The following is a 26,089-nucleotide window of genomic DNA, read 5'->3' on the forward strand; positions in this document are numbered from 1 at the left end:
CTAGATCGATCTATTATAAAAGTTAATCAAGAGTACACAACACCTCCAACGTAATAAAAGTTACATCGAGGGTTTTAGACCACCGAATGACCACTACCGCCGCCAAAACGAGCCGCTTCGTGCACGTGTCCGCAAGGACACGTGCCCTGGAGCTACAGACATTGTCATTCATTCCATGAATAGATATGAAGCAACCGATATGTCGCAGCACCTCTGAGGACTAAAACCCTAACATAAACTACTAGCCGAAGCAAAGGTACCGGGATCCCCTCCCCGCCATTGGCAGCCGGAGCGGCCGACAAAGGGGAGGTGAATCCATGGGCTCGCCAGCGAGGCTTGGATGGGAGAGTTTGCCCTAGCCACTGAGGGGTAGGGGAGAAAACGCTTGGAGAAAAAGTTCCAAGCAACAACTGTTTGAGCTTGCACTGTTATAAATACTCCCTCCATTGAAAAATAATTGTAGTTTTAGCTTTGATTTGGAATAAGTCAAACTTGTCTAAGTTTATGTTGTAAATTTTCCGCAAAAAAGGTTTATGTTTAGATGTTGATTTATTTATATATATATAAATTTGGCCATATACATAGATTAAGATAAGAGCAAATAGGTCATCATCTGAGGTAGGAAAACCTCTTGTATCATGGGATATTTTTCCCCGGTGTCGCCTTCAAATGTCCTTCCAATGCGCGCACCCTCCACACACACAAGTCCACAAAACTTAATTGGCAGCTCTACAAATCGCCACCACCTCCTTCATTGCACAGACACCCGCCACTCCATACCTATCCGTCCACCTCTTCTTTGCCATCCCTTCGCTAGCTTCCCCGACTTAGATAGCACACGCCGACCATGCACGGCGGCGGCCGGACACTCGTTACCGTCCTGATCCTCGCCTTGTTCGCGCCACCGGCCGATGCCAGCCCTTGGCAGGTCTGCGGGAACAGCGGCACCTACACGACCGATAGCGCATACCAAGCCAGCCTCAACCGAATGGCCGACACTCTCCCGGACAACGCCTCCTCCTTGCCCACCCTCTTCGCCACCGGCGCCATGGGCGCCGGCCCCAACCAAACGGTGTACGCCCTCGCGCTCTGCCGCGGCGACTTTGACGCCAGCTTTGGCTGTCTCGTATGCCTCAAGTCGGGCTTCAAGGACGGGCAGGTGCTCTGTGATTCCGACATGGACGTCACCATGTTCTACGACAACTGCCACGTCCGTTATTCCAACCGGAACTTCCTCGCGTCCACCAACAACTCGCAGCAGCATGCCTTCTTCAGTAGCTCCCCCTCCCTTGCCTCCTCAGTCGCCGCCCGCTTCAAGACTTTCGTCACCAAGCTCCTCAACGCCACCGCTGATTACGCAGTGGTGGCCAACTCGACCAGAAAGTTCGCCACCGGTGAGATGGACGTTGACAGGGACTACTTCGGCGGACAATTCGACAAGATCTCTTCGTTGGCACAGTGCACGCCGGACCTGACGTCGGCGCAGTGCCGTGCATGCCTGGCGGCGGCCATGTCGGGGATGCCCCGGCTGGTATTCCCTTCCAACCGCACGGGAGCGAGGGTGGTTGGCGAGCGCTGCGGCTTGCGTTTCGACGTATTTCCCTTCTATGACGGCAAACCCATGGTGCGGTTGCAAGTTGGGGGACCAGGAGGTGAGTTGCACGTGCAACACTCATGTCTTGTTGTACCCATTTGTTGACTAATTTCGGTAAACGAAAAATTGGCTTTTCACTTGTTCGTAGATACACTTTTTTTTGGTTCGTAGATACACCGACATTCTAGAAAGTGTAAGTAGTACTCCCTCCATTCTAAAATAAAATAAGTGTCGTGGTTTTAGTGGAGTATATACATATTTGAAGTGAATACTCTGTCACACCATTTTTTTATGAATAATTAATGTTTTTCATGAAATATTTTCGAATTTTAGCATAATTTATATATACATGTGAAAGTAGGGCCTTGTCTAAAACACTATATGTATATGTGCACAGGTAGCTTTCTAGTTTTACTACTCCCTCCTTCCTAAAATATAAGGCGCGATTGACTTTTTACGGTCTTTGATGCATGACTTTGACCACTAATATATATCAAAGTATATGGATTGAACATGTATAAATGGCATCGTCGTATTTGTCTTGCAAAACAATTTTATTTCATATGTATGTATGTATACTATTTTATAGACATACAATATACATGAAAATCATAGTCAAAGTTGTGCAATGAAGACCCGAAAAGTCAAACCACGCCTTATATTTTGGGAAGGAGGGAGTAGTAATCATGTAAGTGGGAAGTAGGTATGGTGCGCTTATTATAAATATTTTTTTTATAATTATCATTTTTATAAAAATAACTCTACTGATATATAAACAAAGTACTGTGTGATTGCTATTTTAATTTCGTAAATGACATCTATATATGAAAGGAGGTGGCATAGAACACCTCACTTTTTTTTATTAGTATTCATGTACGCTGCACAAATTAAGGTCACAAGAAACGACTATAAATTCTCAAGAGAGAACTATATTGTATAAAAACAAATGAGATTCATCGTCAAATTTAGTACTCCCTCCGCTTGTGTTTATAAGACGGGCACTAGTATTTAGGTCTTTGGTTTAACTAGGGAAACATGTATTATGTATTTTATAAAAACAAATGAGATTCATCGTCAAATTTAGTTTCTAACAATAAATTTCTTGTGGCATATTATACATATTTTATTAGTCAAATAGAAGAACTTAAAATGGGTGCTTTATATATACTCCTGCTGTCTCTCAACTAATTATGTCCATTTACAACTAAAAAAATGTCCATTTACAAAACCTGTACCTAGGTTAAATTAATAGAAGCAGTAGCATAACTGCATGCCCTTTCACCGAAACTCAAAATGGTACCAAACCTGATACAAAAAATAGCAATCTTTAGGTTTACAAGCCTGATTGGTTTCTTCCAATATTTTCCATCCCAAAATTTCGACAGCCAAATAAAGTTGAGGCATGCGGAAGTACAGCCCCCTCCCCACTTCCACAAATTAAAAAGGGCAATTTTGTCTTTTACTCACAAATTTGACCATCATAACCTCCCAGTTGAAGGGGTACGTTTAATCTTCATCCTTGATTCACTTAGGGGGGTGTCGTGAAGCAGAAGTGAATAAAGTTCAGCATTCGACTGACTTATTCTTTAAATTTTGGTATTCCTACACTTCTGCTTGGAAATGAAATTGGGAGAAACTTTTAGTCACGAACCAAACAGTATCCAAAGTTCCTAGCCAAAATTACTTATTTTTTGCGGGAACCTAACCAAAATTACTGCCTGCACTGAATTTGGTGATACAAAGGCAAAGAACCAAACACGCACTATTTAGCGCATTATATTTACTTGGATCTCTTTTAATAAATTTCAGGAAAAACGAAGGCCACTCTAGCTGTCGTAATTGTACTTGCAATATTGGGTGGACTAGTCGTAGTCACACTAATTGGCCTTTTTTTCTGGCGGAAGAAGAGGTCACAAAGAAAAGCATCACTCTTTGGTAAGCCCATATGATGTAGCGACAATACAACCATAAATGTCTTATACTTATTATCATATCCTTTAAAAAAAATCTACTTGTGGTACTTATTGTTCTCTGATGGCTGCAGTAAATGTAGATGACATGGAAAGTTTTGAGTCCATCTTTATTAGTCTGTCCACACTACAATCGGCAACAAGCAACTTTGATGAAAAGAACAAACTTGGTGAAGGAGGATTTGGTGCTGTTTATAAGGTATAGTGTTCTTGTTTTTGAAAATTTTATAGGTTGTTCTGCTTGTATATATCTAACCAAACACGTGTTGAGATTGGAATTTTAATTTTAAAACTACAATCAAATATTGAACTTAATAAGCGGGGCAGCACTTGTGGTTGCTGGCCAAGTACAATGATCTTCTTGAGAACAGATTTTTGTTGCTTGCTCAGGGTGCCCTCCCAAATGGACAAGAAGTGGCAGTGAAGAAGCTTTGTCAGATCTCAAAACAAGGTGTAGGACAAATGAAGAATGAGCTAGCTTTAATAGCTAAGCTGCAGCACAAGAATCTAGTTAGGCTTGTCGGTGTATGCTTGGAAGGAGGAGAACATTTGCTTGTGTACGAGTACATGCCAAACAGAAGCCTAGATATCTTTTTGTTCGGTACTTCTCATCCTCTGCTTCGTTAGATATCAGAGTTAATTCTTGGGGCACAGCATAATTTACTTCCTGGAAAGTGAGTGGAGGGGAAGTCATTTAGAACTTCTTCTTAACTAAAATAAGTGTCCTTTTTTCATGCTAGATCCTGAAAGTGGCAAACAACTTGACTGGGGAGCACGATGCAGAATACTGAATGGTATTGCCAGAGGCCTGCAGTATCTCCATGAGCATTCCCAACTGAAGATAGTTCACCGGGATTTGAAAGCCAGCAACATTTTACTTGACGCAGATATGAAACCTAAGATCTCAGATTTTGGTTTGGCCAAGATCTTTACTGACGATGAAACTAGAAAAGTCACAAGCCGTGCCATCGGAACACTGTAAGATCCGAATATGCAAATTTAATATGTGCTACTATTATTATCGACGTGCCAAATGACTGAAAAATAATCTTGTCTCTGCAGTGGCTACATGTCTCCAGAGTATGCCATGCGCGGGCACTACTCTACCAAGCTAGATGTATTTAGCTTCGGCGTTCTAGTTCTGGAGATGGTAACGGGGCAAAGGAACAACTTCGCCGTCAACTCTGAGCGTTTTCAAGACCTCTTCTGTCTTGTAAGTACAATTAGCTTCGACAAGTTTCTTTTTCATCTTTTAGCTAGACTAGCTCATGCTGATGAGCGATATGAATTGCATGCAGGTTTGGAAGCACTGGGTGGAGGGAACTATCGCAGAAATAGCAGACCCCAGTTTAGGCAGGCACTACCCCAGGGGTGAGGTTCTGAAATGCATCAACATTGGGCTGCTGTGTGTCCAGCAGAAACCCACTGACCGGCCATCCATGTCATCGATCGTCGTCATGCTCGGCAGCGACACCGTCTCTCTAGAAGCTCCCTACAGGCCAGCCTATGTCTTGGATAGAAGCAGGAGCTACTCAGAGACTACTGAGCTAATCATTGAGCAGATGTCTTCGGAGACTCATTCCTCCATCACAGAGCTCGCACCAAGGTAGACATAAAGACTCGTGCGACTAGTTCACCTTGTAAAGAAACTATCTGCAAAGTACAGGCAGTCCAATAGGAACGAGTATAATACCAAATAATTACATCATATGCACAAGTGTACACCTTTCGCAGAAACAATCCTAGACCTACCACTATATTTGCTAAGTTTTGAGGGAACGCGGCAGAGCCCAGAATCAACTCGGCGATATGTTCGCCGAGTTATGTTCTCGGCTAACAGGACTCGGCTGGACACGGATCGCCAATCATTAAAACTGTTGACATCTTATTATCAGGAACTTGACGAACATTTAAGTACGTACTGCCAAGTTTTGACAGAAAGAGAACTCGGCAAACAACACCGTCAGACGAAACAGTCAGTTAACAAAGATACCACATGGCACATGGCTCTGCCGAGTTTTGGCTGATAAACTCAACAGGCGACGAATAAGACCTTGCCGCATGGCACTTCGTATTGCCAAGTCCCTTTTGTCGGCACTCGGCAAACCATTTGCCTAGTTAGAAACTTGGCAGAGTCCTATCGAATGGGAGACCGATGAGTGGCTCTACTGGTTGCCCACTTCCTACTGTCTGCCTACTTCGCGGATGCAGGTGTCCTTCGCTCAAAAGAAAAAAGAAGAATGGAGCGAACGTCTTGCGTCCTTCACTCGGGGCCGGGGGGTGCATGGAGCGAACGGTGCACCCATGGGGACTGCCTCGATGTCACTACGCTGAGATTCGAGCAAGGGATCAAACACATTACATAGTGTTCACGGTGTAAAAGTTGGTTGAAGCGTATGCTTTCGTAGGGACGCGTTGCGTGTATATATAGGGGAATAGATTACAAGGGAGGTAGTTTAGGTTGTTACCGGATTGATCCTCAAGCTAACGATCTATACAGATAAGGATCGATCTCAACAAACCGTAAACCACCTAGAGTACAACGCACACAACGCTAACCCAATCTATATGTGTACACAGTTTATACTTGCACCACGTACACGTTACATTGTCTAAACACTCCCCCTCAATCATAACTCATCAAGTTGAGATTGCTCTTGAAGTCTTCCAATTTGCGCCATGATAAGTCCGCCATGCTTGAGTTGCCCTTCTTCCGATTATGTAGCGCAATTCGAGTATTGATCGATTGGGCTTGGGTTTGAGCGGTGAACGTGGATGGCCGCCCAGACCTCAGCCGGCTTCTGGAGGGTGACAACCTGAGCGAGGACTTCTCGGGAGAGGGACCCCATGAGATACCCTTGCAACTGTTGTTACCTTATTGTACGATGATGTTCCTCTACCCAGTAAAGTCCGTTGGCTCTCTCTACATAACAGAAGTGCTGCAAGCTTCAGAATTAACCCAAATGATATACCATTGACCGTTTTCTGACAATCTTCGGCAAGGCACACAAATCTGTCTTGAATTTTTCCAAGTATAAGTTGGTGAGAGTTTTGAATCTAGAAGAGTGACATGAACACTTGGAGGACAAGCACCTCAAGGAGATATGCAGCAACCTGTTGCTACTCAGGTATCTAAGCCTCCAGGGTGCTTCTAAAATTACAGTTCTCCCTAAAGAGGTCAAGAAGCTTCAACTTTTGGTGACATTGGATGTAAGAGGAACGAATATAGAGATTCTGCCCACAAGAGTTATGCAGCTACCATGTTTACTTCATCTGTTTGGAAAGTTCAAGCTCCCACAAGGTGTCGGAGGCCAGAAAATGCGTAAGCTACAAGCTTGGTTGGAAGATGAACAGACCAGTAAACTACAAACGGCAGCAGGATTTGTTGTGGACCACAAGAGCCAAGGATTTGCACAGCTAATGGGTGAAATGAATAAACTGACAAAGGTAAAAATATGGTGCGAGTCTACCAGCAATGCCAGCAGCTACTTAAGTCGTGTCACAAAGACCATCAAGGGGTTCATCAGGAGGGGCGCCGATTCTTCTGAAAACATATGTTATCTCTCAGAGGCCATCAAGGAGTTCATCGAGAGATGCACCAATGAGAATAAAGCTCGTTCACTCTCACTGAATATGAATGACGCATGGTCTCAAGAGATCCTGAATTTCGACCTGGAAAATGCTTCATCCTGCTATCTTAGCTCGCTCAAGCTGCAAGGGAACAACATATCCAGCCTACCTCTCTTTGTCACCAAGATAGGTGGTCTCACTAAGCTTTGTCTTTCATTCTCTCATCTTCAGCTGAGCAGTGGCATTCTTGAAGCCCTGAACAGCGTGAGCGGCCTGAAGTACCTCAAGCTGAATGCAACTCGACTGGACAATCTCGTCATCGAAGAGGATGCACTCGGAAGCTTGAAACGCCTATGCATAGTGGTGGAACTCATCACTGGGCTGGTAATGAAGAGGGGGCTCTGCCGGACCTCGAGTCCCTCCAGCTTCTATGCAAGGATCTGGATGGCTTTAGCAGCACGAGGATCCAGTCCCTGCCACGTCTTACGGAGGTCGCCCTTCATGATGGAGTGAGCGAAGGAACAAAAGAGGAGTGGAAAGGAGCAACAAAGAACCACTCCAGACGTCCCAAGCTCTTGTTTGTCACGAAACAAATGGTCGACGATCATTTTAAACCGATGGGGACTGAGGTTGCTCCGGAAATTAGCCCTGAAGCAACAGCTGTTGACGCGATGGTTGTGGGAAGTGAGCCTATAGAGAATTCTGAGAGCTCTGGGGCACCACCTACTGACACCGCATTATTGGTTACAACGCAGCCCACCACTATGTCTACTCAAGAGTCTGGTAATAACTAATAACTGGCGTGCCTCTTATTTAGCTTAATTACTACTTTGGTTAATTCCTTCGTTGTGTTGAGTTGTACATACTCTCTCTTCATGCATGCATGTGACATTTTCTGTGTGCAGTACAAGTTGTTACTTCTGAGATGGTTGATGCCCAGGATCTGATGGGAACTGAGTCTGCAATGGAAACTAGTCCTGTGGCAACAAGTACTGATACGACCGAAAATATTGATGTGGAAAGTGAGCATGCGTTGAATTCTGAGAATCTATTGGCACCACCTACTGATATGATGTTGTCAATGACAATGCCACCCGATACCATTTCTACTGGAGAGTCTGGTAATTAAGTCTGCACATCTTTTTTTTTCTTTTTTTTTCAAAAAGGGGGTGTACCCCAGCCTCTGCATCAGAGAGATGCATACGGCTCATATTATTAAAAAGATGATCCAGTAACAAAGTCTCGAAATGTCATAGTGCAAACATAAACAAAAGCTCAAAAGACGTAAGACCCAAAGCACAACCGGCTGGCAAAAAATAGGAGCACTACATGCCTATCCTATTACATGACCGCCATCCAAACCGGTTGAAAATATCCTGAGCTACCATCTCTCATCGGGTAGACGTAGTAACCAAACGCTCCCTGGCCTCCGTCGGAGTGAGTAGCGACCACATATGGATGAACGCCGCGGCCCTGAAGATAACCTGCAAAAAGTGAATGTTTGTTGATCTGTTAAAGACTAAATCATTTCTGCAGTTTCATACTGCCCACAATAAAGCACAAACGCCAACCCGAATGTGTCTTGCAGTATCAGAATCAACCCCATCAAGCCATGTTCCAAATAGCATATTGATAGAAGTGGGCTGATTAATATTAAACGCAATATGAATCGACCGCCACAAAATCTTAGCCAACGGACAATCAAGAAAGAGGTGTTTGATGTTTTCGTTATGATCGCAAAAGCTACATCTAGACGAGCCCACCCAATTGCGTTTTACAAGGTTATCCTTAATCAAAATGACTTGTTTATGCACGTACCACATAAACACTTTGATTCGTAAGGGAACCCTAACTTTCCAAACGTGCAACGTGGTCGGGATGACGCTAGAGTTAATTACATCCAGATACATTGATTTGACCGAGAACACACCGTTCTTAGTAAGTTTCCAATGTAACAGATCTGGCTGCTGAGACAGCCGGACTTCCATTAAACGTCTGCACATCTTATTTTGCTTACTTGTACTTCTGTTAGTTATTGGTGTCGTTATGTTAAGTTATATATACTCCCTCTTCACGCACACATGTTACATTTTTTATTGTGCAGTACAACTTAGTGGTGGTTGCCAACGGATTGACGATGGGAAAGATCCGGATAACATTGAGGACCCAAAAGATTTTGCTACGGAAAATGGTCTGGGCACTCAGGTGATAGATCACATGAGCAAGGAAAGTTATAAAGTGGACATTGAAGGAGTGGCATGTTTAGAGGATCTGCATATGAAAGATGGCACCCAGGTAATTTACACATAACACTTGCTTTAAATTCTTCCAATTCTTCTCTTGGTGAGGTGATGTACACCCTCTATCCAGATATATAGGGCCTATTTCGTATTTCAAGATTTACTCTCCGACCATCGATAAGACCAATAATATATGAAACGTATGCTACAAAAATTATACCATCGGGAAATTCTTTTCAAATATGTGTTTTCATAGCTAGCAAAGAGAAGTCTGACAGTGATTAGAGATATTCAGGTTGTTCCTGTTTCTTTTTATGATTAATGTTTTTTTTCGACAAAGGGAATATATTAATATCGCGGAGATACCAATTACACCCGGCCTCTGCACCAACAAAATGTCCAAAAGACATCAAGAATGCACACAGCCAAAAGAAAAAAAAAGAAGAAAAAAGAGGGAAAAAAAGGCCCAGCCACAATGATCAATCACTCGCAGCAGCAACACTCCAACCACCGCCAAAGACAACACCCGAAAACATAAAAGGTTCTCCAAAAGCAACGCCTTCAAGAAGGTAACGGTGTACAAACGCCGTTGTCGCCCGATCAAAGATCTTAGGTTTTCACCTTGGAGAAAGTCTGAGCTTTACCGAAAAAGGCTTCCACCCCGCTTTATATATAAAGCACCAATCAACAAGCATCCAGTACAAACACACGCCACGCCACCGCAACACACGCACACACCCAGGGCAGGATACATAGGCGCTGAGCGCAGCAACACCACCCCTAGCACTACGATCACGTAGAGATGAAGCTACATATGACGAACCATGCGCTCCAAGGCGGCGCCTTCAGGAAGGGAACGACGTCGGAGCGCCGCCACCGCCTGATCCAAAGATCAGAGTTTCCTCCGAAGCCGCATGATGGGCAATGAGAACCGCGACGATGCCTTCAAGAAGGGAACGATCCTCGCCGCCGCTGGTCCGTTGGTCCGTTCAGAGATAGAGCAGGTTTTCACCTTGGCCAACACTCATCGCCACCGAACGCCACACCCCGGCAACCACGCCGCCCACACGGCCATGGTGACCGGGCAGCACCAAGGCACGGGCTCTGCCCACGAGCACCACGCTACCACCACCAGGGCCGCCGCCCCAGCATCCAAGACCACGACACCACCTCACCCGAGATCCGTCGCACCCCAACGAAAGAGACGAGCGGAAAGGTCCCACCTTTCACACCCCTGGGCGCCCCCAGCGTCGAGACCCGATAGGTCGGCCAAAACTGGCATCCACCGACCCGTCCTGATGTCCCGAGCGCGAGACGAGCTCAGTCCTGCAGCATCGATAGGGAGACGAGGTCAGTCCTGCTACACCGTGCGCGAGGCGATCTCGGTCCGGCCGCATCGGGCGCAGGACGAGCTGGGTCCTGCAGCACCGGGACGCGAGACGAGCGGTGGACCGCAGCTGGGAGAGGACTAGCCCATTGATGGGAGTAGCGCCCGGGCACCGAAGAGATGGGGTGAAGGTCGAGACGGCCCGACCGCAGACAAGCCGACGCCGGAGAAGCGGCCGCTGCCGCGGACAGATCCGTCGAGCCATCGTGAAGCCGTCACGACACCGGGAGGTCACCACCGAGACCTCCCCACGACATGCCGCCATCCACGACCGGAGCAGCGGCCACGCCCGGCCGCTGCCGTACCCGCGTCGCCCGACGACCTCCAAGCACCGGAGCCGCCGGGCACGCACCACCGGAGCCACGCGCTTTCAAAACAATGCCTTCAGGTCATTGCCAAGTAAAACCAATAAAGGCCAACCCTTAGGTTTTCACCTTGAAAGTCGAGACTCGGTACTTCGGGAGCACCACCAAAAATGAATTCCTCCAGTGCTGCTGCCCCCACTTGCCGAGGCCACTTCTACAAGTCAACGAACACCAGGCTCACAAGTACTATGTGTTCGGAATGGCCAGGAACATTGCCCCGCATTCATGTCCGGACAGCGGCCTGTGAAGCAAAATCTTCATCCCAACCAAGGCCACCTTTGCCATTCCTTTCAATCCTCAGATCGCAGCCATTATGACATTCTCTGCCTCTATCGACAACATGGAAATCGAGATATCAATATGTCCCATGGTGTCAACAGACAGCGGAGCTTCGCATCACGCCCTCATGAAGCCACTGGGCCAATTATATGGACGTGCACGACCGGATCTCACCCGATCCAGATATCCAGGGGCATCATATGCGCCAATCCGTGAACATCTCCAGCGGAGAATTCCGGAACTCGTCGATGGCTAGATCGATGAAGGCCGAGATCAGCAGAACGACGCCTTGCGGGAGAAGAGCACTAGAGCCTCCTTAATCGAGTCCATGCCTGACGGTATAGGGACCTGCAATCGCCGGATCTCGAGGTTCCAGATCAATGGAAACCGCGCCCTGCACCTTGCCGGCCGCCCCTGTTGCGCTGGCTTAGCACCTCCAGGCCTCCATCCCGCGATGCAGAATCCTCGCGCCCACCGCCTAGGCCGGATCGCATAGAATCTGCAGGATTCCATTGGGCGAAGAAGTTCAGCCGCCATTGTCGAGGCAGGGGACCGAGCCCTTCGAGCCCGTGTTCGGCAGCAGATGGGCGACGCAAGAGAGCGCACAACAGGGGGCGAGCCCTGCGAGCCCGCGTCCGGCAGCAGAAGGCCCAGCGGCAGATCAAGCCGACACACAGATGCGGTGTCAGGCAATGGGATCTCGTGGTGGGGGAAGGGAAAAAGCAGGGAAATGGGGTTCCTCGCCGTTATGATTTATGTAGTTGGACTTGTGGAGTTCACTGGAGATGTTAGAAATTTGATGATTGTTAGAGCAGTTCTTTTAGTTTCGACCATATGTTTCCTACTACTACCATGGTTTTCAATTGTCAAATTTCTCATTACTTGGACTGCTTTGCAGAAACAAGGCCTAAAAAACAAACAGCGCCTGCACGCAATGTTGTTGTCGCTGGTGAAAATTGGTGTCTTTCGTCACACAAGTCGACAGGGGCGGTTGGTGCATCGGCTGGATTAATCTTGCTTGGGACAGGGCTGGGATGTGTTTCGAGTATCAGGTTGGCATTTTAAGTAGCTGGGCATTTTAAGTAGCTGTAGCTTCTGTTGCTTTGATAGCTAGGTTGTCTTATTGAGCCTTTGGATATTGTGTTATTAGTTTTCTGATGCGCTAATGGTGGATTCTCAGGTGCTGGGTGTGCCAGACAAGTATGGATACGGGGACTAGTCGCCCGAAGATTATGAAGTGCTTCTGATAAGTTTGTCCTTGAATGCACATGAGTTTGTGTTTATGAATTCAGATTTGGTGGCTTTCTGCTGTCCTGCGACAGAGTTCGCCATGTATGTTGTTGGACATATATTTCGTCCCGTTCGAGTTTGGCATCTACTTCGCAAAACTTAATCATCGTCCTTCACACCGACACAAGACCAGCTTCCCCTTTTATAATTTATTTCACATGTTAGTATACATTTGTTAGCATGAACAGTATCATCACTCATAAGTTACATGACTATTATCCTTGTTTTGTTTCGAGTGCTTCTGCATAAATAAACAACTTGATGATGTTTGTGTTCAATTTATGCGTGCTAATCTTAGCAAGAAAATAATAATAATAGAATGTTGCATTTTACTCCTAATACTTCGTTTGGTGTATACTCTTTGCGGATGATGTGGTGCTAGTTGATGATAGTCGGACAGGGGTAAATAGCAAGTTAGAGTTATGGAGACAAACCTTGCTCGTCTCCCTCCCTCCCTCTCTCCCCCGCCGCCACCCGCGAAGCGCCGGGGAGGGCCCCAAATCCCCGCCGCCGAACACCCCTCCGCCTCCCCCTCCTCCCTCGCCGCCGCCAAAGGGCGCGGCCGGGCTAAGCCCGGTCGTCGCTGCCGACGGCGGTGCCTTCTCGTCCCCCGCGCGTGGGGGTTCGCGCGAACCCGATCCCGCGGGCGGGGCGCTGCGCTCGGTGTCAGGCGTGGCAGCACGGCGGCGCCCCGGAGCAGGCCGGCGATGGTGGCGTGGCGTCGGGCGGCGGATGGCATGGTGGCGGTGCGGGCTGGTGTGGCGACAGCGGCGGTGCTCCGGCAGCGCCTCGGCGTCGCGTCACGCGCTGTGGGTTGTGGCTGACCGGGTCACGGGCGACCTCTCGCCGTGGTCTCTGGTGGGGGGCGGCGCGGCAGCGGAGGTGGTGAGCTGCTCCCTCCCAGTCGGGCCCTCGCGGCTAGGTGGCGGCGCTCGACTTGGGCGGGTCCCCCTGGTGGCGTCTCTGGGCGGCGACGGCGACAGCTCGGCCACGCTCCCTCTCCGGCGTCTGGCGGCGGCCGATGCCTCCCGGTGCCTTAGGCCTTCGACGCGGGGGGCGGAACTCAGTTTCAGGGGGGGAGCTGGAGCCGGCAAGGCGTCGGTCGTGGCCATGAGCCACTTCTCCACCTTCCCCTTCCCCCGGTCGATGTATGCTCGCGGCCCCTCCCGTGGCAGCTGGCCGCCGGCGATTCTGGAGGTTGTTGGGGTTGCAATCTGAGCAAAGTCATGGCCTTTGGTTGCTACAGGGTGGTCTCATGGCGGGGCGGCGGCCCTGGCGGTGGGAGTCGTACGTTGGTCGTGGGCGGGCTGCGTGGCTCGAATGAGGGCAGGCATCCATGGCGGCTTGGGCGGCATGGCTGCGGGTGTTGGCGGACCGGGGCGACGGAAGTGATGAAGCACCGGGGTACATCATCTACCAAGTCTGTGTACTGGTAGACGGTGACGGCGTCCGTGGACGTCGTGTCCTCCTTGCAGGCTCCGTCGTGGTGCTTCTACCCCTTTCATCTTACTCCGGGTGAAAACTCGATCCTCGGATCGGACGGTGGCAGCATTCGTGGTCGTGCCCTTCCTGGAGGCACTGTCTTGGAGTCCTCGGTCCGGCATATCCGTTACACATCCTCCCGGACGATCGCCCCTCGGTGGTGTTCTCCGTCGGCTCTAAGCGGATTCGTTTTGCTCATCTTGTAGGTGCTTTGTAGTCATTGTTGTTGTGTGTCGGTGCCAGGCATTCATGTATCTTGCCTTGGGTGTGTGGTGTGCGTTTGTATCGGATGCTTTGTTGTTGTGGTTCGTGCTTTATAATATAAAGCGGGGGAAACCCTTTTTCATACAGGGCAAAAGAAACAAATGCCGACAACAGCGGATCAACAAAAACGAAGAAGCCTCGCGATCGCTGCGCCCACCAGGATCTTCCACCAGGCTCCAAGACTCCGAAGCGCCGGTACCTATCAACACCTCCAAGAAGTATCGTGATGATGACGATGCTGCTGCCAAGGATTTCCCCTGGTACACAAAGAGGCGAGAGTAAGGGTAGCCCTCGACACCCTTCCGGAAGATCAGGTGGCACCCACAGGCGCCACCGCGTCGGTGTCGGCCATGCCGACAGGGGTTTTCCCCAATCCCAACCCGCACCTCGGGCGTTCCGGAGCCTGCCACCAAACCAACCACCACCCTGCGCCAACGTGGTCATGAGGCCCCCACGCCGTCTCACCACGACACTGCAAAGTGAGGACAACACGGCGAAGAATCAGAGCCGGGACTAGGGCATCGGCACCGTCGGCACGCGGGAGGGCCCCACCTCCACCGTCAGCGACGGTAGCCGTCTGGACGCAATAGTAGGAGCACACCAGGCCAGTGGGCCCACAGGCCCGGCCGAGCCCTCGTGGGCCCGTAAAGCTCCCGCCATCGCGCTACTGCCAGCACGCCGTCGGCGCAGCTGCCCCATATCCGAGCCACTCCTCCTCCTCACCGCGCCGCAGACAACGATGCCACGCCGGGGGGGCGGCCCGCTAGGACCCAGATGGGGCCAGCCGGGCCCAGATCTGGGTCGGGGGCGTGACGCCGGCCACCCAGCACCACCACGCCGCCTCGCCGCCAAGGAGCAGCGCCGACACCACGCCTGCCGCCGGCCGTCGGACCGCAGCCAAGCTGGGCTGCACCGTCACCGCCTCCCTGCCCCGGGAAGGGAGCACGCGCACGCGGGGACGAGAAGGCCCGCCGCCGCTGGCACCACCCGAGCCAGCGCCGGGGGCGTCTGCCGGCGGCGGCGGGGGGAGACTGGGGAGAAGGGGGCCCGCGGGTGAGGAGCTCGAGCTCCGCCCCGGCCACCTCCCGGGGAGGCGGCGGGAGACGGATCTGGATGGGGGAAGGGGGGAGGGCTGAAGGGAACGGAGGCGGGGCGCGAGGCGGGCGGCCGGGGGCGGGGGGAGGGGAGGAGGGGGAACCCTAGCTGCCTAGTCGCGGGAGAGGAGCGGGAGGGGGCAACCAACCTGTAATTCAACCTGCTTACGCTTATCAGTACATACACACCCCAGCTACTTAGTGATCTAAATGATCTTATATTTCTGAGTACCTACAAAATACTATTATAATATAATCTGTGCTTGAGCCAATCTATATATAATCTCTGCTTTCGATTACAAACGAAAAACAAAAAACATTACATTTATTTTTACATAATAATAACAAGAGAGTTTTGGTAGCAATTAAGTGCATGATAAAACCTAGTCTACTACTCCCTCCGTTCCAAAATAGATGACTCAATTTTATACTAACTTTAGTATAAAGTTGGGTCATCTATTTTAGAACGGAGGGAGTAGATAAGAGGAGCAAATTGTTGGCTCCCTTCGAAGGGATTACAATTAAATTACATGACAATACCGGGCCGGGCCCTAATTCAAAGTGTTCCACGCTGCAAGGCAGACGCTCCTTTGAAGTGGCATACATATACAGATACATGTGGCTTTGAAGGGCCAACTCAACTTGGAAGCTTTTGTTGCATATGACAACGGAAATTAAACAACAGCTAGCATCAGATGGAGAAAGCCTGAAGAAGAAGAGCCATGCATAGATATATAGTTGAAGATGGTTGCAGATAGATTATATTGAGGCAGTCGTTAATTACGATGATGAAATAACCAGCCAGCCAACCTGCAAATTAGGAAGATATATAGTTAGCTAGTGGCCGTAATAAATGGAAAACAAGGAAATTAAGAGCCAAGAGTATTACCTCAGCAATACTCGTCAAGAAACCCAATCACGCTTCTTCCTGGATCTCGCCAGTCGTCCCACTGCCGGAAACCTTTCCGCTCTCGTTCCTTGGAAAAGTCTCTTCCTCCTCCTGGATCTCGCCACTCCCACTATTTGGAGTGTCGTCGATCTTGCTTGTCCCGCTGCTGGAAGCCTGTGCGCTCTCCTTGATTGCTGCAAATTCCTCTTTCTCGCGGCCAGTGACAAGAAAGTAGATCTTGTTGGGATGCTCCTGGGCTTCTTTCCTGGCCATGTCAATCATGTCGCTCATGCACGGGCTCCTGCTCTCTGCTGCTCCTCCATACCATTCCTCGTTGCATCTAAATTCGACCCACCGGAGGCACCCGAGGTGCTTGATACCCAGCTGAGGGTCTACTTTATTTGCAGCTGGTGGTGGGCCACCGTAGAACTGGAACTCGAACACAAGCATATCCAGCATAGGCATCGCTCCTTCCTGGAAGGTGACAACCGGTGGCACGCGGCTGTCAACAACGAGTCCGTAGAGCCTTGGGAAACCTTCACCGCTGATGGTTATGGGATCTCTCGGGACGACCTCCAGCCTTAGCGTAAGGTCACCCAGGTGAGGCATCTCCCGCAGAATCTTGAGATCCTGCTCCTCCTCTAGTTTGCATATCCTGATATCCAAGGAGCGAAGGTCGTTGAAGTGATCCTTGATCCACTGGGGAATGTGCATGTGTTTTGTGCCAACAATTAGGCCCCCCGTATCACCTTCAAAACGAAGCATTTTAATGAACAGGATCTCCGTGGCTAGCACACAAGACACAAGATCACTATTCTTCCAAGCTTGGCGGACGCACTCGGGCACTCCCTCCAATTTTGAAAGCTGACCTGCTTCCCACGGTAGTACACCGATGGTCTCATTCAAATCCAAAATTTTCAGCTTCTTTAGCCCCCCGATTTCTCTTGGTAGCTTTACCACCCCTGTAGCACTCAAGAGCAGTCGTTCCAGATTCTGCAGATTCCCAATCTCACGAGGCAGCTCTGTGAGCCTGGGGCTGTAAATCAGGTCAAGAGTCTCCAAATTCTGGAGGTTACCGATCTCACTTGGCAGCTTTGTGATCCATGTCCAACATGCCTTCAGGGTTTTCAAATGCTGCAATTTCCCAATCTCCCGTGGTAGAGTGGTCATCCCTTCGCTACCACCAAGGTCCAGAGTCTCTAAATGCTGCAGGTCCCCGATCTCCCTGGGCAGCTCCCTGAGCCCTGGGCACATCACGTCTAGAGTCTTCAACTTCTTCAGTCTCCCGATGATCTCCCTAGGCAGCTCTGTGATATCTGTTCCACTCATGCACAATATCTCTAAATTCTGCAGGTCTCCGATCTCTATGGGCAACTCCGTGATCCTTGGGTGAAAACTCACATATAGATTCTTCAACTTCTTGAGTCTCCCAATCTCACGGGGTAGCTCTCTGATCCACATACCTCTTACGTTTAGAGTCTCGAGATAGTGTAGCCTCACTATTTCTAGTGGTAGCTCACTAATTCCCAATCCCTTTAGACCAAATAGGTGCTTCACACGGAGCAGTCCACAAATATCCTTCACATGATGATTCCCAAGAGCCTTTTCAAACTGAAGATCCAACACTCGCACGCGTTCCAACTTCTCAAAGGGGAGTCCCGGAGGAGCTTGAAAAACAACAAGAGATCGAATCTGAGACCAGTCCAATCCAGAGAAGGGTTCCACCCCCTCCAGTGCACCATCATCACCTGAATGCTTGTCAATACATAGCCGATGGATTCGACAGGGATATGACGATGTGATGTCGGAACTGTAAGTAACGAAATTATCTTCATGTGATTTCCATCTAAGGAAATTTCGCATCATCGAATTCAATTGGTAGATACTGGCATGATTCTGCTGCATCAATAAACCTCTGTCGCAAAGCTCTTCAAAATATCCTTCTGCTTCATCCACTTTATAAGTAAATCCTTCAGCGACCCATCGCATCACCAGTTGATCCCTGTAAAATTGGTAATTCTCAGGGTATATACTACAGTATAGCAAGCAAGTCTTCAACATATGGTGAGGAAGATCGGCGTAGCCAAGCTGCAAACTCTCTACCAACGGTTCAAACCCTGGAGTGTTCTGAATTCCACTTCGCTTAACTTGCTTCTCAATCATATCTTGCACATCACATGCATTTACATGCACACCTAGCTGTTCTTGTTCCTCTCGGACTATTCTCATTGCTGAAAACATGCAAAGCAGTGCTAACGGCACACCACCACACATGTGCACAATAGGATGGTCACAGTCAAAACCTTCGCCAACCATGTGAAGCTTCATCCAAGCAGCAAGATCTTTCTCACCAAATGCGTAGAGCCATTTTCTGTTTCTGCGATTCCGTTCAGGATTCATTCTGATGTAGAGCTTGTTAGTAATGAAGTCATCTCTTGGTACAGAATGAATACGAGTTGTCATGACAATTCTGCTGCCCAGATTATTTTCTGGAAAAGACTTGCTGATGACATCCCATTCTCCACGATGCCATATGTCATCAATTATTACTATGTACCTACGCAAGTTGGTTGCACAAGAATACGATAGTTAGTAGACGTCAGACGCCGCATGAGGCTATAAATTTGTTCTTGATTAGTTCACATTCTACATCGTATATATATATAGTTGTGGCCAATCAATTGACTGCATGAGAACATGCGCACGTTAACATGCCACAGCCCCCCAGCTTCTTTGTAGCTATAGCAAGGCTGCCCGAGCCATGCTACGGAACGGAAAGGTCATCAATATAATGGCAATTGCATGGGTGTGTTGTTTCAGATATACTATATATTCACGATGGACATCGGCATCTGCCCCCACTTTCCCATTTTCGGTCAACTTTACTCTCTTGCTTGCTATCAATGATCTGTCCCGCACCCTTATCCTATATAGACATGTGGAGCCTTTTTCCTATTTAATTATTTTCGATGGTGACCGTACCCTTATCTATCTTTTTTCATCTTTCATAGAGCAACAACAACAGGGGACAGATTGTATTGGTGAAGTCTTGCACAGAAAAAAGAAGACCTTTATTGAAAGCAGAGGAGAAGATGGAGTTTGTAGTGGGTGCTTCGGAAGCCACCATGAGATCTCTCCTTGGCAAGCTGGGCGGCCTCCTTGCCCAAGAGTACACTTTGATCCGGGGTGTCCGCGGTGACATCCAGTACATCAACGACGAGCTCGCCTGCATGCAGGCCTTTCTTGGGGACCTCGGTTCTGCCCTGGACGACCATGATCGCCGGCTCAAGAACTGGATGAAGCAGATCCGTGACATGGCATATGACATGGAAGACTGCATCGATGATTTTGCTCATCGGCTCCCTCAAGACTCCCTCAGCGATGCAAGATGCTCTTTCATCGTGACGGCAATCTACGAGGTATGGACATTCTGGCCTCGCCGAGACATTGCTTCCAAGATTGCCGAGCTCAAGGTCTGGGCACAATACATTGCTGAGCGACGCAACAGATATGGAGTAAACAACCCAAACCCAAGAACAAGCTCTGGAGCCGGAGCAACCCATGCTGTTACATATGGCATTGCTGAGCATTTGGTTGCAAGCCGTCAGCTCATCCGCACAGAGAACCCCGTGGGAGTGAAGGTGGACATGGAGAAGCTCGGGGGTTGGCTAACCAAACGTGATAAAGGCTCTCATCGAGCTGTTGTGTCCTTGATTGGATTCGGTGGTGTGGGAAAGACCACCATTGCCATGGCACTGTACCGAGATTTCAGGAATGAATTTGATTGCCGGGCGTCAGTCACGGTGTCTCAGAACTTCGATGAAGATGAAATCCTCCGGGATGTTCTTGGGCAAATCAAACCAGCAAACAGTCAAATTAAGCCAAAGGAGGAGGGGCAGGAGGGCAACAACATAGGGAAGTTGAAGAAGAAAAACCTACTGGTAGACATGAAAAGCTCAGTGAAGCAAGTTGTGCCACTGCTCTTTGGTCACAGGCCGCAAAGCAATAATGGCAGCATGCAGAGTAAGATAGAAACAATGAATCGTGGCCAACTTATCGAAGAACTCAAAAAACGCCTTCTTGGAAGGAGGTACCTCAAAATCATTTCTTTTGTTTTTTTTCGAAATTACATATAGTAACGACTGTGCATATATGCATCAAGTGTCTGAATTGTAGTAAATCGGTGATAAAATTGTGTTGTTTACCACAGCAATTTCATTCTGAAGTTTGTACAATGGTGACTGAAAAATGTAGCTAGTGGAGCCTTGATAATTAAAGACCAAAAGATTAATAGTTAAAGCTGCACATGGAGGTTTCATCAAAGAAGTTGCACAAGGAATATTTGTGCAAATTTAATAACTGACCTCCAACTAGTTACAAATAGAAAATTTCGTACGACTATAAATTTATAAGTAAAATTTTCTAAAACGTACTAAAACTGGACCTACAATCTAGAAGCAAAAATATGAATACTTATGGGGTTACTCTTCGACTGTTCAGAGGATTACTTTTTTTCTCAGTGGCATGAATTTAAATAAGCTAGCACATTTCATCTCACTTGTACTTTGTTACCTTTTTCTTGGCAGGTATCTCATGTTGATTGATGATATATGGTCCGTAGAAACATGGGAGACCATTAGAAATTGGTTACCACATGATAATACAAATGGTAGTAGAGTAATAGTAACTACAAGATTTCAAGCTGTTGGTGCAGCGTGCTCAGAAAGAGATGGAACTGATTATGTCCATACAGTTAATGTTCTCAGTGATGCCGACTCCAAAAGCCTATTTCGTCAGAGTATTTCTGAATCCCCAAGCAGGAAAGAAGGTAAAGGAATGGATAAAATATCTCAAGTTGTTGGTACTGAGTCCTCCAAAGGAGATGGAACTGATCATTTGCGTTCAGCGGATGTTCCTACTTTTTCTAATCCACAAAGCAGGAAGGTTGGGGAGAAAGAAGAGGTCCATGAGGAGATATGGAAATACTGTGGGGGGCTGCCATTGGCCATAGTCACCATGGCTGGCCTTGTTGCCTGCAACCCCAAAAAAAAGAGTGATCATTGGAGTAAAGTTTGCAAGTCATTATTTCCAGAGCAAGTGGCTCCCCTTACATTGGAGGGGGTCACAAGGATACTTGATTATTGCTACAATGATTTGCCAGCAGATCTCAAGACCTGCTCATTGTACTTGAGCATATTCCCCAAGGGCTCAAAAATTAGTAAGAAGCGTCTGACCCGGAGGTGGATATCAGAATGTTTTGTTTCTGAGAAGGAAGGGCTGAGTGCAGAGGAAGTCGCAGAAACATACTTCAATCAGCTTGTAAGAAGGAAGATAATACGTCCTGTGGATCACAGCAGCAATGGAAAGGTCAAATCATTTAAAGTTAATGACATGATCCTGGAATATATCGTGTCCAAGTCAAGCGAAGAGAATTTTATTACTGTTGTTGGTGGACATTGGCTGATGCCAACTCCTAGCAACAAAGTCCGTCGACTCTCCATGCAAAGCAGTGGTTCCAAGCATGGGAATTCAACAAAAGGCATGAACTTGTCTCAAGTGCGGTCACTGACAGCATTTGGAAGCCAAAACCGACGACTCCCTTTCCATTCGTTCAATAATGGAATAATACAAGTGCTAGATCTTGAGGGCTGGAAGGGTTTGACAGATAAGCATCTGAATGACATATGTAAAATGCTTGTGCTGAAGTATTTGAGCCTCAGACGAACAGAGGTTTCTGAGATCCCATCAAAGATCGAGAAGCTCCAGTATCTAGAAACTCTTGACATAAGGGAGACAAATGTCGGTGTGCTGCCCAAAGCTTTTGGGCAGCTCAAACAACTCCGTAGCATGCTTGGAGTGAACAAAAACACAAAGAAGGCTTTGAAGTTGCCACATGAGAAGAACAAGGAGCCGATGAAGGCACTTCGTATCTTGTCAGGGATTGAGATCGATGAGGAATCATCAGCTGTAGCAAGCCTTCATCAGCTGACAGGGCTAAGGAAACTTGCCATTTACAAGCTCAATATAAGGGAGGGCGGTCAGACCTTCAAACAATTACGCTCCTCCATTGAGTACCTCTGTAGCTGCGGTCTGCAGACATTGGCAATCAATGACGAGAGCTCTAATTTTATCAACTCACTAGACACCATGACCACTTCTCCAAGATACATCATCGGCCTAGAGTTGTCTGGCAAGATGGAAAGGCCCCCACAGTGGATCAAAGAACTCAATAACCTCTATAAGCTGACCCTTTCTGTGACAGTTCTTCGGACTGATACTTTCAAGCTCATCCAGGACCTACCCAAATTGTTTACGCTCACCTTTACACTCAGTGCAGCCAAGGATGATTGGGACATAGTGGACATCCTTGAGGAAAATAAACAGCTTACCGACAGGGAGATCATTATTCCACCTGGAGGATTCAAGAGTCTAAAGCTGCTTCGCTTCTTTGCAACTCTGGTTCCAAGACTGAGCTTTGCAGTTACAGGAAAAGAGGTAATGCCAGCACTGGAGAGGATTGATATGCGGTTCGAAGCCTTTGAAGGGATTTACGGCATCGAGACTCTCAAAAGCCTCCAAGAGGTGCATCTCAGTGTTGGTAATCAAGCAGATGAAATAACCAAGTTCTTGGTAGATGATTTGAAGGACACACCCAATTACTTGGATCAAAAGTACGCCAGCAAGTGGCCAAAGATAATCACTGAGTGAAGAGATTGGAATATGTGACATTATCTTTCGGTTGACCAACAAATCATCTGGTATGTGTTGTATAATTAAGTGGGGGTTGTTTCATTAAGTCTGCGTCGCCTTCTCGAGGGCTAAATAAACAGACTGCATCCACTATTGATTCTTGTAATGCATATGTATGTGGTACTGTTGAATCCGTCACTGATTCTTGTAATTTTTACTTCTATTGTAATGTTACTTCCATTATTGATCTTTTTTAACTTACCTCGTGTTCGGTTATGGTATTTATATATCCCACAGTATGTGTTTGACTGAGATTTCTGTACCCTATATTTAACTAAATAGCAGTCACATGGTTCAGTTGGTGTATGGAGGTCTCTTGCCCAAAGTGCTGGAGTTTTAGAAAGGTAGATTGCCTTCAAATGCATGCAGGCAATGTAGAGTTTGAGTTAACCTATTTCACCAGGAACTCCCGCTTTGTACATGTTTGGTTGTCTTAGGGAAGCAAAGAAGGAACCCCAGTTTTGTATATCAATGCTCGAAGATTTCTTCTTTGCGACCATACTGTAGCAAACTACGCCATGTTTCGTGTTTGGAAACAGCCAATTTTTGTGTTTGGACTTTGGCAAAAATGTCATATATTTTATCATATGAATTCTCGAATGCATATAAGTTCAATACTACCAGTGACAATTTTTGAAATTTTGGCTGCTTATACATCCAAAATGTAAGGTTTCAGAGAGCTCAGGAGAGCAGATCCTACACATAGTCATTTATCACAGAAAAGGATGCTAATCTGAAAAACAAACCAGGAGCAGGGGGGAGAAAACAGGGTACCTCATCTAGTCATCTCGGCCGACAGAGCGAAAGAATGATGCAAAGTGTCAATATGATCTGCTGCCAAGAAACAGAGTAGTTACTACACCTCTTCAAATGTCCGTTTGTCAAGCTTGTTGATGCTTGAGCAGACCATTCTGAACTTCTCAGGAGGCACACCGCAGAACTCCAGCATGACATCAAGCAACTTTCTGTGATATAGTTTTATCATGCATGCCAATATCTAGCCTACCCAGCAATTCTGTCAGAACTCCATTGGCTCATATACTCCAGAGCAATGTCAAAGTCACACTGGTAGAATTCTCGGTGTCTTCCCTTTGATGGGTTATATATCTCCTGTATAGTTTTGCTATCTGGTACCTCCTCAGTGCATTATATATGTTATTCATGGCAAGATACCGGGCAAATGGAATGGTGAGATCATACCGCAGAGAGCAAAGCTCAGGCAGCCTGCAGGTTACTTGATGGTAAGATTTGAAAGTTCAAACATCTACTAGGAATGTGTATAATGCAACAAAAGGATTGACAGAGTTGCTGAATGCCGCGGTTCTAGGAGTTCCGGAATTAACCTTGTCTGAATAATAATTTATATGCAGAACCAGCACATGACAAATCACACAGAATTTAGGATGTTCAGCAACCAAACTCTTCAGTATCAAGTTCAACAGCACCGTGCATCTCAAATACACTTGTTATTATCAAAAGCGCACGCCGCCTTATGGCCATTTGATCTTCCCCAAAGACCAAAGTCACGTGTTCCGTAGTAGGAGTAAGGATAAACATTTATGCAGAGAATTGACTGGCTATTCGTTCAAAATGCTTCTGAAATCTACTGAATATAAGTAACAAAAAAACCGTGCGCAGTGGTTCATTGATTCATACCTTGGGAACTTTCGGCAATCTCCTCCTCGCTATTTGTTCAAGATAGCTTCCTTCACTTTATCAACAACCTCCAATTTGGGACACCGGTGAATGGGATCAAACAAGAGCGGCAGCTTTGTTTTCCCCAATCCGCAGCCACTGAAGAATCCACACGATTTATCCGATGAGCTGCTGCTGGCTGCGAGCTTCTCCCATAGCTCAGCGTCAGCAATGGTCCTCGCGCAGAGCCTCCACCGGGGGAAGCTCAGCTTGCACATCAAGTGCGCTGACCGCACGAGGCTTGTGGCCAGCCCCATCAAAGCCTCCTCCTCCTCCTTCCTCTTGCCGGTTTCAGCGGCAGCGGCGTCCCACTTCCTCAGCCTGACGGGAGCGTTGAGCTCGCCCAGCACATTCGCCATCACGGCCCGTGCAGGGAGGCGCCTCCTCCAGCTCCGGCAGCAAGATTGGAGGACCCGGTTAGGTCGGCGGCCACGCGGGCCTCGTCCTTGGCGGGCGTGGCGCAGCGCGCGGCCTCGCAGGAGAGCGGCACGGGAGACCAGGGCCGCGCAGTAGCCGAGGGCGGCGGCGGCGGCGGCGAGCGGTGGCGGCGGGGGGAGTCGCCATGGGAGTTCCGATGGGGGGCCATTCGCCTACAGTGCGTGGCACTTCACTAGGCCCAGCACCGCCTAATCTTCTTCTTTAATTACATTTTTTATTATCACTAGCAAAAGGGTCCGTGCCTTGCAACGAGTATGAAATATTTGTCTTTCTAGCCATCTCAAATGGACTACAATATACGGATGTATGTAGACATGTTTTAGAGTGTAGATTCATTCATTTTGGTCCGTATGTAGTCGCTTATTGAAATCTCTATAAAAACAATTATTTAGGAACAGAGGGAGTAATAAAAATATGGGCTGCAACCTTAAGATTGAGGAATTTCAAATTTTAGACTTGACATTGGTGTTCGTATTTTTCTGGATTTATTTCAGGCCTTTTGGCAATGTGTGTTCAGTCGGAGCTAGAATTTCCATCGGCTACATAGGCGTCTATAGTGACTTCCTCAATCTTAAAAATGATGTGCCGGTTCAGTGTATCAAAAGTGCTCATAGCGATAGAATGTGCGTGCGTGCGTTCATAAGAATGAATATATGTTTATACGTACGAGCGCTTGCGTTTGTACTATGTTTAAAAAAGGAAATAATAAAAACGCGAACACATGTGCTTGCTAAAACCGTATATAGCACTACTATAGGCAATTATTTTTCACCTAATAAATA

The 26,089-nt window shown here is 47.7% G+C and overlaps 3 protein-coding genes and 1 pseudogene across 3 annotated transcripts; 3 read left to right on the forward strand and 1 right to left on the reverse strand.

The window, feature by feature from the left end:
* The first annotated feature begins 729 nt into the window (after positions 1-729).
* Positions 730-5,272, forward strand: LOC125520857 (cysteine-rich receptor-like protein kinase 6). The gene is made up of 7 exons (XM_048685892.1): positions 730-1,652; positions 3,404-3,529; positions 3,639-3,763; positions 3,955-4,165; positions 4,305-4,542; positions 4,627-4,777; positions 4,863-5,272. The coding sequence occupies exons 1-7, from the start codon at positions 848-850 to the stop codon at positions 5,172-5,174; spliced, it is 1,968 nt and encodes a 655-aa protein (XP_048541849.1). The 5' UTR covers positions 730-847; the 3' UTR covers positions 5,175-5,272.
* Positions 5,273-6,257: 985 nt separating this feature from the next.
* On the forward strand, positions 6,258-12,871 carry LOC125518505 (annotated as a pseudogene).
* A 3,157-nt stretch (positions 12,872-16,028) lies between these two features.
* On the reverse strand, positions 16,029-25,460 carry LOC125520956 (disease resistance protein Pik-1-like). The gene is made up of 4 exons (XM_048685994.1): positions 24,831-25,460; positions 23,949-24,398; positions 16,425-18,981; positions 16,029-16,345 (listed from the first exon to the last, which is right to left on the reverse strand). The coding sequence occupies exons 2-3, from the start codon at positions 23,951-23,953 to the stop codon at positions 16,452-16,454; spliced, it is 2,535 nt and encodes an 844-aa protein (XP_048541951.1). The 5' UTR covers positions 23,954-24,398; positions 24,831-25,460; the 3' UTR covers positions 16,029-16,345; positions 16,425-16,451.
* Positions 18,894-23,373, forward strand: LOC125520954 (disease resistance protein Pik-2-like). Its single transcript, XM_048685993.1, has 2 exons — positions 18,894-20,514; positions 21,011-23,373. The coding sequence occupies exons 1-2, from the start codon at positions 19,517-19,519 to the stop codon at positions 23,130-23,132; spliced, it is 3,120 nt and encodes a 1,039-aa protein (XP_048541950.1). The 5' UTR covers positions 18,894-19,516; the 3' UTR covers positions 23,133-23,373.
* Positions 25,461-26,089: the final 629 nt, after the last annotated feature.

This window comes from Triticum urartu, chromosome 7 (assembly GCF_003073215.2).
Source record: "Triticum urartu cultivar G1812 chromosome 7, Tu2.1, whole genome shotgun sequence".
In the NCBI taxonomy this organism is placed as follows: domain Eukaryota; kingdom Viridiplantae; phylum Streptophyta; class Magnoliopsida; order Poales; family Poaceae; genus Triticum; species Triticum urartu.